The sequence below is a fragment of the Cyprinus carpio genome, chromosome B7 (genome assembly GCF_018340385.1).
Source record: "Cyprinus carpio isolate SPL01 chromosome B7, ASM1834038v1, whole genome shotgun sequence".
Taxonomy (NCBI): domain Eukaryota; kingdom Metazoa; phylum Chordata; class Actinopteri; order Cypriniformes; family Cyprinidae; genus Cyprinus; species Cyprinus carpio.
Genome location: NC_056603.1, coordinates 28,582,663 through 28,599,574, shown reverse-complemented (window position 1 = coordinate 28,599,574; position 16,912 = coordinate 28,582,663). Strand labels below are relative to the sequence as shown.

The 16,912-nt window shown below is 36.8% G+C and overlaps 1 protein-coding gene across 7 annotated transcripts in view; it reads left to right on the top strand.

Annotated features, from left to right (window-relative positions):
• The window catches only part of brsk2b (BR serine/threonine kinase 2b), a 136,607-nt gene that overhangs the window by 89,538 nt on the left and 30,157 nt on the right, over positions 1–16,912 (top strand). For all 7 annotated transcript variants that reach the window (XM_042728190.1, XM_042728192.1, XM_042728193.1 and 4 more), the window contains exons 3-5: positions 7,471–7,556; positions 11,758–11,898; positions 16,614–16,730. In XM_042728190.1, coding sequence (XP_042584124.1) covers positions 7,471–7,556; positions 11,758–11,898; positions 16,614–16,730 — 344 coding nt within the window. The remainder of the gene's footprint in view (positions 1–7,470; positions 7,557–11,757; positions 11,899–16,613; positions 16,731–16,912) is intronic.

Below are 16,912 nucleotides of genomic sequence, written 5' to 3'. Positions count from 1 at the left end.
AGGTGATTTGCAAAATTCATTAAAAACACTTATACTTCTGGAGGTGAGGCTGGATCACGAATGATTCGTGCAAACATAAACACATTTAGTTAGATTGGGGACGCATTACCTTCAAAAACAAACGTAATACACTGCGTCTTCAGTGGCTCAATGAAGATGTTCATTATTACATCAAACAACAAAACACCTCAATCGCTCAGGAGTCATTCTTGTCTACCCCTGCTCCGGCGTTGAAACAATGGCGGACTGATGACAGCTCACTCAGAGAGGGTCTGTGATTAAATACTAGTGTCAGTCAACAATCGTCGGAGGAGCCTTCACACAGCCAAGAATCTGAGAACAGCTTGATTTTAGAAAGGGGTCATGATTATTAAAAAAAAAAAAAAAAAAAAACCTTACTGGATTTTTCTCATTATAGGGTGGCTTTGCACACACATTGCCAACACACATTTCAGTTCAAACAACATGTATAAGTGAACTTTGCATCCGATGACCCCTTTAACAATGTCCTTACTACGTTTCTGTGCCTTGAGCATGGTAGTTCCATTGCTGTCTATGCAGGGTCAGAAAGCTCTCAGATTTCATCAGAAGTATCTAAATATGTGTTTTTCAAAGATGAACGAAGGTCTTATGGGTTTGGAACAACATGAGGGTGAGTAATTAATGACAGAATTTTCATTTTTGGGTAAACCCTTCAATATCCAGATTAGTGGTCAACCAATAGTGTTTTTTATGCAATGTTTGATTCTGAAACTATCCATTTTGTCCTCCTGTATGCTGAATGTATGTGATCACATCCCTGAGTGATTGAACGGTTTAGGAAATCTTTGAAAATAGTCAACCTAGGCTCATTGGAAAAACGTGCCTCTACCTACATTTTTGCAAAACTCCAAAAAAGTATATACATATGCATTGCTAAAATGACCACTAGCGATAGTAAAACACCAGCAACTTGTATTCCTTTTCACACATATTATGAATGCAGAGGCAGATTATCAACTAATAAAGACTTATTTTCACACAATTCTTGCACAATACTGTGTTGTGACCTCAAAATGCTTTTACCATAGTGTGTGACTTGTAAACGAATACATTTTGATGTTTGTATTGCACAACCAATTCCATATGAATGGCTTTTCTGACACAGTAAACTTGCTCAGTAGCTCACCTGGTATAGCCTTGCAACCACCAACATATTAAAACATTGCCAGATTTATATTCACCTGTTTTGGATAATACTTAACCCACTTTCAGCAGCACTCAACTGGACATTTCACTTTGAAAGTGTCACAAAACATTCAAGAACCAAATCTAATATAATTTTGCAGAAATGTCTGCACAGGCACATTTTTTCCAAAGAACCTGGTTTTGAAATAGTCATTTTATTTGAAATTTGGTCCTGTTAGTGGAAAAGAAACTCCACCTTTAATTATGCATTTCATTGTCCTCTTTCCCTGTTGTTCTGTTTCCCAACTTTCCACTGAGCTTTCACTCATTTGCCATCCAGCCATTTTCAGACCTACTCACACCTGATGGATCTGATTGGAGCCACAGCTGCTGGTTGGTTGTGTAGATGGATTGGCTATCACCAAGGGATGGCAATTGTGTTTAATATCCACCGATATCCTGTACGGTGTGTCTCTGGAGGTATTAGCTAAGCCATGATATGCCTCCCAGTGCTCCTCGTCTAAGCCTTCAGTGAGACGTTAAGGTCTGCTGCTTTAACCCCCTCCTCCCCCCTCGTGCTCAAGTGTCTGTTTCCACATGTGTTTGAGTTAATTAGTTACAAAGCCACAGCAGCTCCCAGGAGAACTGCCGCTACCGAACAGCCTCCATCTTTATTAAAGAAACGTAACTTGAGTGCTTTCCTTTCCCCTTTTCTGTTTTTTATGGGTTTCTTCATCTGCTGCTCTTCCATTGCTTTGATTGGGAAGTTGGTGAGTTGTGAGAGAGCTTGAGGAATTAAGATGGATTCGAGGAAAGAGGCATCAATGATGAATAGATCAGGGAACTGGCAGAAGGAGAGGTGATGGGGTGTCACGTGTAAAGTCGCGCTCACGCTGACAGCAATTAAACCCTGGAGGTCAGCGAGTGTCTGTGCTCTTGGTTGATTATAGGTGTTTCTATATGACTGCTGTATCCAAACGTATCAGGTGGTGCATCACGGCCTGCATTTACATTGACATTCGCTGCTCACTAATATGGGCATATTATATATAGCCTATATATGTAATGTTATATATATAATATATAATGTATGCATATTGCCCATTCTTAGATATACAATTTAGACTGATAAATGCTCACCTAACACTTACACTTAAAAGTGGCACATTTATTGGCCAATACCACTGTGACTGCTGATATATCATGCATCCCTGCTCAATGGCTGCATCCCCCATAGTTACTCATGTTTCTAGAAATCGCCAAAATCTCATTTAGAATGAATGACTTCCAGTTGTTTTGTCACTGCAAATCAGTGTTGCCCCTGAACTCTGCTTGAAATTGTTTGTGAATGCATGTTTATGTATGGGTCAGAATGACTGGTTGTGTGTGTGTGTGTGTGTGTGCGTGTGTGTGCCAGGGCTGCTCAGCTAGTGGGCACTGGAGAGTTTGGACAGAACAGCAGAGCTCTGGAGACAAGAGGCAAACACCTCCCCCTCCATCTCATCATCACTTCATGAGCTCTTCACGCACACACTTATGCAAATTGCCAATAAAACACATTGTTGCAAACACTCATAAAGTCACGCATAACATAAAACCAAACCTTTCAACACAACAACAGACAGCTGTGTGGTTAAATGTGCTGTTATTGGGTAAAATCTGATGCCTCTCCAATACATTGGAGTTGTGTCCCAGTCCCAGCTGTGAGAACATGAGCTCTGTGTGCTTTCATTCATTTGCTGTGTGTTGTGTGACCATCCACACAAGTACAGTTTTATTAGCATGCATCAACACACCAGCTGCAACCTGAAATCACACAATAATTAAGCATAATAAATAATGTTAAATCCATTAACAAAGGCAGAGGTTGAAAGTTGTTTGTTTGGGATGTGTAGAAGTATACAATGTTATATATGCTGGTTTAAATTGCAGTGTTCTTAATTAAATCTGAATTGCAAAGGGGGGAAAGTACTCTGTGACACGCACACATTTTCACACATTTCTTTTTCTCTTCCATTTGCTCTCTCAATATCCGGGATTAGTCATTCATTTTTCCCTCTCTGCTCAAAGCCAGTGGAGAAATGAAATCTCTTTCCTGTCTAAAGCCCTGCGTGTTATCAATTGAAACCAAATACATCAATGTCATTAATGTCATTGACTTGTGGCCATTTAACCTTGTAATTTTATGTCATACCCAAACTGAAATCTTTCTCTCTAGGGAAATTAATCACTTGATAATCACTTTTGTTGGCAAGAAAGATGCTATTACAGTGGTGCTAATTGTTAAACATGGAAACTCAATGAAAAAGGGCACTGAGGTGAGCTGGTCTCCTCTTTTATAATGAGGAATGATGCAGATCACTGCTCTTCTCCTATCTGTCCGTATAATAAGAAGAGTGTGTGTGTGTGTGTGTGTGTGTGTGTGTGTGTGTGTGTGTATGTGTGTATGTGTGTGAGAGAGAGTTTATTGGATCATTAAAATCATAACAAATGCCTGGTTTGCTGCTGCTGTCTCTGTTTATTTGACTTGCTGTAAGTGTTAACTCTGTATTAGAGTTGGATTTAACTCATTTGGATTTAGACAGGTTTACTGGGTTTTGTTGATAAGATGAAGTCTCCATTATCATGTGATCACAAGTGCTGTTTGGCAGAGATCTGATGTGCAGGTAAATGATGTATGTTTGGATTTCCCTCCTCCTGTCTGTGCCAGCACAGCTTTACACCTGCTGTAGATGGATGAGTGTGTGTGTGTGTGCGTGGATCATGTTTTGCCTACATTGTGAGGGCCAAATGTCCCCATGAGTGCAACAAAACCTGAAATATCCCACACTGATGAAGAAAGCAGCTTAATGAACATATAAATAGTGTCTTAAAGAAACAGTTCACCAAAAAAAATTTTTTATCATTGTATGACCTCTTTTTTTCCATACAATGAAAGACACTGTAATAGCATCTTACTTGCCAAAAAAAGTGATTATCAAATGATTAATTTCCCTAGAGTGAAACATTTCAGTTTGGGTATGACATAAAAATTACAAGGTTAAATGGCTACAAGTCAGTGACACTTTTGTTAACTGAAATCAAGCTGAAATAAAATAAAATATAAATATTAGATGAAAAATTAAATGAAAGTTTCCTTGGCAATTAACTGAAATAAAATAATTTAAGCTGAAGTTTTAAATTTATTAAAATTAAGATTAAAATAATTTAAAGTTAAACAGAAACATTAAAATACTAAGAAAATTACAAAAGCATATATCAAAATTGCTTGAATAAAATTGTGAAAATATTTTTTTTTGACCTTGCTGACCCAGTGAGCATTTTGCTGTCCAGTGGTCAGGATTTAATTTAGCAATTTCTGTATTGCACTAGTTTAAAATATTTCTCATGGGCATTTAATAACTTTTGACTTTTCAGTGTGAGTTAAATCTCTTTTTTAGCGCATTATACATGAGACAGTAAACCTGCTGAGTACAGGGCATTTTTCATTTCCAGCCCTTGTTAACAATTATATATCACTTATAAATGGTTAAACGCAAAATTAATAGTGGTTATATTGATATAGATTGATGTGGTTTGGAATTGGTAAAATGTGTCTGGAAAAAAAAATGTGACCAGACTATCAACTTGCATAATACTTAAGCATGCACTGTATATGTAATACTAAAGTAATATAAATAAATAATTAAATTTGTTTAAGTAATACTAAAATAACACTGGTGGGGTCCAAAAACATTCTTCACAATATTCTTCTGCAGAAGAAAGGAAGTCACGCAGGTTTGGAATTACTGTATCATCAGCTCATTCAAAACAGTAGAAATAAAAAAAAAGTAGAAAAACTAATCTACTTTCCTAACCAGTTCAAACACACATACTCACACACTTGAGCTCTGTCATTGTTCCTTATTTGTTGGGCTTGCTACTTATTCATTTAGAAAAGGTCATGTTATTCTGAGGGCTAACATTGGAGGAATATATCCCGCCATTATCATGTGATAAAGCAGCTCTGACATGGGCCAACAATGGCCTGCGGGATAAACCTGATCGTACAGAGAGTCTATTCTATTTAATATGTGATCATTAAGCATTTTTTGGCCTTTGCGCTCACTTCGAGCACATATTAATTTTGGGTCTCGGCACAGAAGCTGCTTCAAAAGCAGTTTGTTCTTTTCAAATTGGCAAGGACACGTAATGCAGGTGCATTCGACTAGCGGTGGCAGCACAGGGAATAATCAAAGGCTCTGCCAGGAGCAGAAACAAGCATCCTGCCCCTGAATGATTACAGTTATTGTGTAAACCCAATGAGAAAGACCATGTGCTGTGATAGATCAGGGAGAAGCTCTCTCTATAGTTCACGAAAGCTGAGCTCAAAGCCATCTGCTAAATAAAGAAAAAAACACTGAGAGAATGTGAGAACAAGAGAGAAATGTTAAGAGAAGCTTGCCATGACAGGGATTGATATGTAAGGCAGTCAGTGAGACACAGATTAAAGAAGGAAATATTTCATTATTTATTTAGCTTTTTTTGCTCTGTTGCAGAGGTCCAGGTGATAGACCTTTGAAGAACTGGGGCTTTGATGATGATAAATTGACATGTCTCTCTCTCTCTTTACTTGGGTCGGCTGTGTTCTGGTTTTGGAGTGACATAAGAGATGTGGAGAAGAAAGGCTGCAGCCACATGGTCAGAGAGATAGTGTTTGTATGGAACAGGGTGATTGAGCCCAAAGAAAGACCTGTGTGTGTTTGTGCTTCTGCTCTTAGATCTGAGTCTAACTCATCTGTAATCGTATTGGATGTTTTTGATGGTGTTAATGTATCCCACCAGTCAAAAGTCTGGAGTCACTTGACAGTTTATGCTTGTCATGATCCTACATTTTGCCCTCAAGCCTTGAAATTAGTGTTGCAGAGAAACAAATTGTTCCTGTGTAGTATTTCTTCACTACAAAACATAACATTATTACACCCATCCGTCCATTCTCCAAACCGCTTGTCTTATGTAGGGTTGTGGGATCCCATCCGGACTCGAATCAGGGTTATTATGTTAACTAAAACTAGTAAGTATGCAAGTAAGAAGTAAATAAATATATACTTGAAATGAAATAAATGTTAGTTGAAATAAAATATTTAAAAATACAAATGACAAAAACACAACTTTAAAATACTTGAAAATAAAATAAACTTTAAAATAAACATGAAAATGGAAAATATAAAAATAATTCAGACTATAAATTAAAAGTATAATTGTATGTCAGTGATGCTAAAATAAAGAAAAAATAAAATAAAATAATATAAAAAAATAATTTTTTTATTTTATTTTATTTTTATTATTTTTTTATTAATTGGGCTACATTGTGAAAGAAAAGTACCTAACAGTTGTCCATCATACATGGAACCTCCTTCAATTTTGTGAAAATGTACAATATTATATAAAAGCTGCATGTTCAGTGCTACAAATCGACAAATTCTGATGTTTGCATCCATAAGTCCTGACCAAAACATTGCCCTTCAGTTCATAACACCTCTCCTTCTATAATTGTTTTTGCTCCATAGAGTATTGATTGGCTGTGCACAAATGAAAGGTGATTGGGTCTAATAGGATTGTGGCTCACTTGGACACTGTACAAGGTTAGTCTCTGAGCAGGTGTATGATGGGAGACTTCATGCAGCGTTGACTTCAGCAATGCAACTTTCATTAGTGTGGGATTATCCTTATTAGCTGTTCCCATATTCCCACCGATAATGAAGTCTAATTATTTCTGGTGCTCCCGAAAAGCAACAAGAGATGGTTTTTCCCGCGGCAGCAGCAGGAGTGTACACTCCCTAAAACAACACAACACGTTAACACATCGATGAAGCACAGTATGTTCGCTAATTACCACCTCTCAATATCTAATGTGGGACACTTCATGACAGCTGTGATGATGGATCACCATATCATGCTGCTGTATCCCTTTCCAAACACTAATGCAATTAGAGTCCTGTCTACTTATAATTCATCTGAACTCTTCATCAAAGGCATCTTGTTATGAGGCCAGGCTCTTGCACTCGTGTGTTTCCTCCATCCACTGTCTTCTGTTTATTTTCTACTTGCCAACAAGTGATTAATGGGTTAACCACTTAATGAAAGTGTTGGGATGCTAATTACGCATGGCTAGGCAAGATAATACAATACAACATCATTCTGCTAGCACAGACTAACCAGAGGCTGTTATTGTCATTGTCTCCTCATGTTTTACTCTGACCCTGTTACTGAATATAAAACTGAAACAATTCTAATCGATTTTTTCTCTCTGTGTCTTTACAGGTGGAAAGAGAAATAGCTATTCTGAAACTCATAGAACACCCTCATGTTTTGAAGTTGCACGATGTCTATGAAAATAAGAAATATTTGTGAGTATAAACCATTTTTGTTTATCCATGCATCATGCAATGTATAATCTGAGTGTGTATAAGTGGCTGGTAAACTCTGTATCTGTACGGAAGAGCAGATGCGCTGATATCCGTGGATATGTGCGTGCGCTCCAGTGGCTGGGCTTAATGTAGTTTTCAATAATTGATAAAGGAGCCACCATGGATGCAGCTGAGGAATTTGTTTTCTTAATATTTACATGACACAGATGTATGGACCGCATGCTCGTAAAGTATTTGCCTATGAACATTTTTACACACACAAATCAAGTACGAATCCATCTTTAATTTAAATAACGCTGACAGGTAATCGCATGAGAAAATCCTTTAATCGACTAATAAATCAGACGTCTGGTGTGTCAGTGAGTGTGTTTGTGTGTGTTCAAATGTGACTGCGTGTGAATGGGAGTCTGCGTGTATCTCATGAATACATAAATGCGTGAGTATGACATAAATGTGTTTGCCCATCAGACAGGCCGATTGCAGGAAGACATTTCGCACACATTTACACATTCACTCAAATGCAGTGGGGTCCAACAGTCTGATACTACATTGAAAATGTAGGGTGTATTTGTTTATTTACTCATTTCCCATTTATAACATTATGTGAACCGAATCTTTTGGGAATTTTAAATATGATTATATTTAATACAGGGTTCCCACGGGTCCTTGAAATCCTTGAAAGTTTGTGAATATGAAAAAAAAAATTTCAAGGCCCTGGAAAGTTTTTGAAAATAAACATACATTGATACAGGTCCTTGAAAGTTCTTGAATTTATTTTGTGCAAGAAGTTTTCAGGAAAAAATTCCATATTATTCCGTCTGGTCCGCTAATGTGTTATTTCGGCAGTACTTCGTGGCCTATGCGTACAAGCTTGTTTGATTTACATTAGTTTCGTGCATTTACGCGTTACGTTAAGTGTTTCCCACATGAGGTACTTTGCAATGACGTTCACGCTTGCACGAAACTACTACGATGCCTCAACGTTTCACAGACACTCCGTGAAATTAATGTTGAATTGCTTTGCTTGTTAAGATGTTAACCCATGAGGCAAGAAAAACTTAAAAGCATATTCATATATCTTAAATCTTCTGGTTACATGAGCCTAAGCTCTGTTCAATAAAATCCATTCAAAATAGGGTTGCCAACCGTTCAGTATAATATGGAATTGTCCCGTATCCAAGGCATCAGAGAAGGGTCATAAGGCATATGAAAGCTATACAAAATGCAGTTTGTCCTGTATTCGAAAAACAAAACTTGTTTTTAATAGACATGCTTATATCTTTATATAACAATTCAACTTTATATATGCAATTATCATATTCATTGTCATTAAGTGGTACTTGCATTTACTCTCTGAACTATTAGCTACATAAAGTAGCATACTGCATTTTTATACAATTAAATGTCCAATGAAGCAGTTCTCATGTACATATTTTCTGTTTCTGAAATAGTACTTCATTGTAACCTGAAGTCACTTCAACTTAATTGCAAACATCTTGAATTATAACTGCAATACACTGTTATACAGCAGTGTATTATATTACTTTATTTATAACAAAATATGTGGATATTTAGGCTTAACAGTTACAGATGAACTACATTCATGTTCATATGCACAGACATTCAACAGTGATAGGTTTTTGGAAACACTGTTTCATAGCTACTCATTCATTCACTAGTCTGTTGTGGCTCAGTCAGTTGAATGTGCTGCTAACTCTGCCGTTCCGGAAAAACCTCGCTCTCGCAGGGCGAAACCGGTGACATTATTCTATTGAATGAAAGATAAAAGGTTTATCCAAAATGTTGTTAGTTGCTATGTGCTTTGTCTTACAAAAAAGTCAGTAAAAACTGCAACACTGGTTCGTGCACCCCTGTGTGAGTGTGTCTGTGCGTGCGCCACGGAGGTCTGACTGATACGAGTAGTGCACTTGAAATACAAACTGGAGGTGGGTCCGGATCAAAATCCCTCCTGGTCTGGATCCGGACCAGAGTCCGGGATTTGAGAAGGGCTGATCTAGACCATATAAATAAAAAATTAATAATTATTTTTGCAAAATCATTGTTTGAATTGCGAAAGTAGCCAGTAGCCACTCAAGGAAGGCTTTAAGACCTTGCAGAATCCTCTGTCGTCTGGTCTCTCCCACTTCACAGCGAGCAGGGCTCGCACTAACGCTTTTAAAATTGTAACCCTAACTTCTAGCATATTCCTAAACCTGGACCTCATTAATATTGAAGAACAAACTCAAGCACCAAAAGCAGCCTACACACTCCAAGTTCTCTTTAATTGAAAAATATTTATTTTCATGAATTCATAGGCTACATGGTTGCAATTAGGCCTACATTTTAGTTCAAAATCTTAAATGTCATTGTTTAAAAAAAATGCTTTATTGATTTAAGTTTCATAGATATTCAATTGTTATACTTTCAAATTTTATGCCATATATTTTAAGTAATTTCACAGTATATTCCTCCTAAATTACTACACTTGTGCAGTCACAATTCTATAGTGGTAAAATTTACTCAGGCCGATGCTTTGTGTATAACATGCGTGTCATTTTTGTATGACATTAAACTTTTTTTTTAGAATAATTATACATAGGTTAAGCAAAACAAATGTGATTATTTCTGAGAACCTTTTATACACCTTTTATACACATACTTAACTGTAGACACGGAAATGACATGGTCATGTGGTACAGAACAAATATTTTGAGCGTCCCTTATTGTTTATGTTATTGGAATGTAAAGAATCACAGTTGTCCCTTATTTTCATTTTCTGAAGTTGGCAACCCTCATGCAAAAGTTAATATCAGATCATTTTAGAATACAGTATAGGATGTACAATATATTCTTTAGTTTTATTCAAAACAGAAATACGACAAATAGAATATATGATCTATTTGAATATATCATATTTGAATATATGATCTAAAAATGTTTTTTTGCATAGTTGTGTTTGACACATGTAAACTGTAACAATGTATCTTACAAGGTAACACGATGTAACCTTGCTCTCACTTGAAATGTTTCACATTAAGTCCTTAAATTTGAGGGTATTGGACCTGGAAAGTCCTTGAAAGGTCCTTGAATTTGAAGTTAACCAAGGTGTGGGAACCCTGTTAATAGATTATTCAAATTGTTTTGTTAGTATAAGTTGTAATTAAAGGGTTAGTTCACCCAAAAATGAAAATCTATTATTAATTACTCACCCTCATGTCGTTCCAAATCTGTAAGACACAAATTAAGATAATTTTAATGAAATCCTAGAGCTTTCTGACCCTCCATAGACAGCAACGCAACTGACACAATCAGGGCTCAGAAAGGTAGTAAAGACATTGTTAAAATAGTCCATGTGACATCAAGAGTTCAACCTTAATTTTATGAAGCTACGAGAAAGAGAACAAAAATAATGACTTCATTCAACAATTTCTTCTGTTTCCTGTCAGTCTTCGATGCGCATTCACGAGACTAGCACGACACATGAATCTGATGCTGTTGACGCCGGCGTTCTGACATAGATGGTTTTGCACACAAAAAGTATTCTTGTAGCTTCATAAAATAAAGGTTGAACCACTGATGTCACATGGACTATTTTAACAATGCCCTTACTAACTTTCTGGACCTTGGTGATTTTTGGGTGAACTATCCCTTTAACAATTTTGTTTTAAGTAAAAAATAGAAAACAGAAGCATTTTCATTAGCAGTCTCAGACTACAGGAGTACACTACCATTCAAGAGTTTGGGTGTGTTTTTTGTTTTTGTTTGTAATTAAATTGGTCAAAAGTGACAAAGACTTGTACATTGTTACAAAAACTTTTTTACAAAGAAGTATTTCTATTATTTCCATGAAAAATCATTTCTTGAGCAGCAAATCAGCATATTAGAATGATATCTGAAGGATCATGTGACACTGAAGACTGGAGTAATGACGCTGAAAATTCAGCTTTGTCATCACAGGAATAAATTGCATTTGAAAAATATTAAAATGTAAATTGGTTGTTTTAAATTGTAACAATATTTTACAGTATCACTGTTTTTACTGTATTTTTGATCAGATAAATGCAGCTTTGGTGAGCATAAGAGACTTCTTTATAAATGAAGATTTGGTTTATGATAGGTATGTCATGTGAGTTTCAAAGCTGAGTCAGGGTTTCTTACTTCCACTGCTTTTCTTCCACAGATATTTGGTTCTAGAGCATGTGTCAGGTGGAGAGCTCTTTGACTACCTAGTAAAGAAGGGCAGGTTAACACCCAAAGAGGCCAGAAAGTTCTTCAGACAGATCATCTCAGCGCTGGACTTCTGTCACAGTCACTCTATATGGTAAGAGTTCTGAACTGTGTTAAAATCTCAGTCTGTTTTATAGGAAATCAAAATCCTTTATTTTGAGCATTCAAAGCTTGGCACACTCATTAGTTTAGTTCAAGAAAATCAAATGTGTTGGTTTTGTAGCCGCTAAAAATGTTGTCTATTTTCATACACCATGTACTGTATAGCCATCAGCTGTTGTAGTCCGGCGTGTTGTACTGCTGTTGTCTCATTTATTATTTATGGTGAAAGCCATCTCAAGTGAGGCATTTTTCAGTCATTACTAAGCATTGTTGTGAATACGTAATAATATTATATTGAGATATTACTATTTTGCACATTTGCGCAAGTTTCAAGCCACACGCTCACACACACTTTCTGGGTCAAGATTGATAGCTCCCCTCCAGTGCAACTGCAGAAAAGCACCGTTTTTTATCACAGAGTGTATCCTCAAGCCTTTTCTCTCCACATTTTTGAGATATAAATGAAAAATGTGCTCAAATTTTCTCTATATCCTTTCTCTAATTTTTTTCTGACTTGTGCCGAGAGGGTTTCAGTTAACTGTACAATAGAAAATAATGAAGGTTTTTGCCTTCATATACAGCTCCCTAAATTTTGAACTAATTTTAACAAATCCTTCATCTTCACTGCAACGTAGTTTCTCATTATCGAAACAATTATACAAATGATGCAGTAATTATGAAGAGGAGTTTGGTAATGAGGTGACCTACCCCGAAAACACAAAGAATGGGGGCATTTTACAGAGGTATTTAAAAAGAATTCAGTTCAGTTTTGTTAATGAAAAAGTAGAGCATTCATGTTTGAACTTATCTTGCTGATGGATCTAGGCAGAATAAGACTTATTTCATTTATTTCATTAAAAAGAGGCAGCCAAAAGTTGCACCAGGTTTTTTTTTTTTTTTAATCATTAATGTTTGGCTTACCATTTTATGTACTTTTAGATCCTTTGAAATTACATATATTATTTGAAACAGCATATATGATTTGTATTTAGTAAAGTTAGTTTTAAAGTGTTTATTTTGCTTAAATGATCTAATTTTTAACTTTTGAGTTGTTTTCATGTAGATTTTCATGAAAATTTCTTCACTATCAAGATTTTATTTTGTGACATTAGGATACAACTTACATTGTGTTGGAAAAAAAGTGTGGATTCTCAAATTTTACTTACAAATTATATAAATTAAAATGATCCCTTTTCAACAGGTTTGAAAACTTCCAACTAACATAGTATTACTCTACAGAATTTCATAAAATATACATCAGAACAGTGACAAACTAGACAGATGGCAGCCAGTGTTTTCCACTGTAGTTCTAAATGTAATTTCATTTATAAGCACATCAACTTTTCACAACTTTAAGAGCTATTGCTAATGCTAATAATGTTTCTGTTTGAATTCTCACAACCATATCCTCTTCATATGCTAATATACTAATGCACTGAAGGGGCAGCCATTAGCACAATATTTGCATCTGTTTACCATGCGTTTCAGCAGGCGCACAGCCTAATGAAGAATGCTGCATGCTTCCAGCACAGCTCAACTAGCTGATGGATGGTTTGAAGGCCTTTCTCAATAGGTGATGGAAAGCACTGAATAAACAGCATAGCAGGGAGGCATCACTTTTTCTCTCCTCTGCTCGTTCGCAGCCATTTTCCTCTCTGGGGTTTGAAACCTCCACACAGATAATATGCTCAGTTGATAGCCTTCTGCTATCACTGTATTCACAGCGATACAATTACAGCGTTCTGGCCCCACTGTGAGGACAGGCAGAAAGACTAAAGTCTGAATCAAGCCTGTCAAATTCTTCAGTCTTTTACATGATAAGTGCTGTCAGGTACACACGGTCAATATACAGGAATATATACAGTTGAACTGAGTTAACTCATGTCTAAGTAACTGGGCCTGAACCTCACATGGGGATTCTTATGTTTATGTAAGCAGTTGCCAGTGTCTGGATGGGAAGATTGATATATTTTTGGTGTATTTTATGAGGAACGCTACTGATGACATGCATTAGCACTGTGAGGGCCGTTTTGCCCTATTGAACGTTGAATGTGTGAGAGCTGATTTGATGATTGGGTGCATTTATGTAACGTTACAGCTCCATTCTAGAATAAAAGACAGACAAAGAGGTCAGCAGTGCAGTCTGGATTTCACATTGGGGTTGAATTTAATGAGTAGCCTATGCAGGTTGTGATGAACTCCAAAGAGGAGTTTGGTTGTTAACTTCAGTTCCAAGATTAACAGCTTTTTTATGACAATAGTTATTGGTTAGCATATTTCAATGATTTAAAGTATGAACTGTGCATACAGAGATAAATGGCACATAAAAATTAGGAGGACACATAGAGAAAAAGGCATCGAGAAATATTGGTGGCCATTAAAACCTCAACAAATGGACCTCTGTCAGGATAGACACCATATTTCATTTGATGGGAATGAGAACAAGGCTGTGATCTGTGTTTCTGCCACAAGGTTCTTGTTTCTGGACTTTTTTTGTTCACTGGAAATTTTTCTGGAAATACATAGGCTATTTGCAGTGTTTTGTCGGCACCAGGTGTACTGTTGATTTCTTCTTGTCTATTTAAGACTTTTTCAGTTGTGTTATCTACTCTAGTTTAAAAGCACAAGTGTTTACAGGATCTGTAATATCTGTACTTCTAAAGGAACCCTTTATAGGAACATTAGGCTATAACAGCAATGTCACAGTGGGACACTAGTGCTCTCCTCAAGGAGGGATTGTGTTTATTGGTTCCATGAACTTGTGCTTTGACAGGGAAGATAATGGCCATCCATTTCACACAGCTCCATACCTACATTACGTAAAGCATAATGATGGAAGACTTGAGAAAAAGCAAGCCAATGTGAGCAGAATGGAAGGCCTGTTGGACACCTCAGTTTCCACAAACCCCTGAGCTGTTAAATGCCATGTGCACTTTACTAAGGAGGGAAGAGTCCAGTGTTTGAGGGTTGGGAAAAGTTGTGGAAAACTGAACAAATAATTGTATAATATCAAACCAATGCATATTCCTTGTGTTTTTTGCTATATTAATCTCCTAACCCATAAGGTTGGGACAGAGTTGGTGGCTGGTATGTTTTAGTAACTAGTTTGCCGTATGGAACAAAGGGTCTCCTTTCTGAAGCCGTTCTCTTTCATTTTGATACCTTTTCATCCAGAGCATTCATAATTAGACATCACATAATGAGACTTCCTTGCACTTCAGGCATTATAATGAGAAACGGAGCAGCAAAATCGCTTTAGGTTATGTTTTTATAGCATATTTGCAGGCTTGAATTGTACAGCACCTGGTTAATTTTTTTTTTAAAACAAACAGATGAGTTTATTTAAAAAGGATGTTTGTGATTGTGTCTGGCAATACTTGCAGTTCCTGATACCCAGAGATCATTCAGTCGGTCCTGCTTTACCCATTCAGTCTTTCACTGGCAGCTAATCAGAAAAGCCTCTCAGTTAACACACACTAGTATTGACCGGGACCCCCATGCAATCTTTCCATTACCGAGAGCTCCTCCTTCTCCTTGGTTGCCTTGGCATGGGAAAGATGAATCAATCGTTGTAGCAAAGAACTTTATTGCTGGTCTGTGTTTAACCGTTGCAATAACTTAGTTATCGCTGGGTGAGTAGACACCAGGTCTTTTATAGCTAGTGCTTCCAGCAGTCACATTTTTTGCATCATCTCCAACATACAGAGCCTTTTTTAGATGGAAATGTTTGGTGTGTAAAAGCTACACTTACTTCTAATAATCTATTGATTGTGACGATGTAGTGGTGCTTGAGAGTTGACTACCATGCACTGATAATAATGACAAGGTCCATCTCTGACTGTCTTCCTATCTCTTGATCAAGAAATTAGGTGCCTGGCAGGTGTTTTCATTTCTGATGTTGTTTACTATGGTTGCAGGTGGTTGATGAGTTCTCAGAATGGTTAGGGTTGCTTCAGTTTAGTTGTAGTTATTGCGGCAGGAGGAGGAGGACAGTATTTCTGGTTCAAGTCACGTTTCTGTCCCACCAACAATTATTGGTCAGTTGTTGTTGCCAAACCATCCCAAATGATGAGCTTCAGTAAACGCACATTGGCTCACAAGTCACGATCAGCCGTCTTGTGAAAGATGCTTGAAATGTACAAGCTGATATTTGATCTCTTGGGCATAAAATGGTCTTGTGTTCCTCGTTCACTTACCGGCTCAGGATGAAAGAGGCTTCACTTCTTGACACTGGCAAAGAAAGCTCTGAATTTCTATCTCCCGATCAGAGGATTCCACAATGGTACAAGGAATCAAGATGTTTCTCACGATGTCTGATCAAGAGATTTGGGGCTGAGTCTGATACTGGCAGCTTAAACAAGTAATACAAATTAAGTTAAGCTGGATCATTTAATAAAAATAAACACAACATCTTTGTAGATAAATGTGCCCATTGGAGGTTTATGAGTGAACTACAAGTTCAGTCTTTTTTTCCAAATGTTAATAAGTAGTGAAGCAGTTTTGTTAGAAATATTTATTTTCTGAGAAATAATGAAGAAACCGTATGGAAGATAAGTCTTTTTTCTTCATTTTTCTTCATCATTTTCTTCATTCTTCATGTCATTGACACTTACACAATAAAATATTAGAGAAACCTAGAGACGCTTAAGAAAGCTGCTAATCTATAGATGTCTATACCTTAAACATTTTGTTTCTCATGTTTTCTAGCCACAGAGACTTGAAGCCAGAGAACCTGCTGCTGGATGAGAAGAATAACATCAGGATAGCAGACTTTGGCATGGCTTCTCTACAGGTTGGAGACAGTCTCTTAGAAACGAGCTGTGGGTGAGTCATGCTCCTTCTTCCTGCAACAATTACCAGAATACGTGAAACCTGTTTTTCATAAAACAAGGGAAAACTTTCATAATCGGGTACAATTTTGTAAAAATAGCGCATGCTCATGCAACTGTTTAATTCTGTTCAGATCAAAATAGCATATGTTTTGATTTGCATAGACAGTCCCTTCA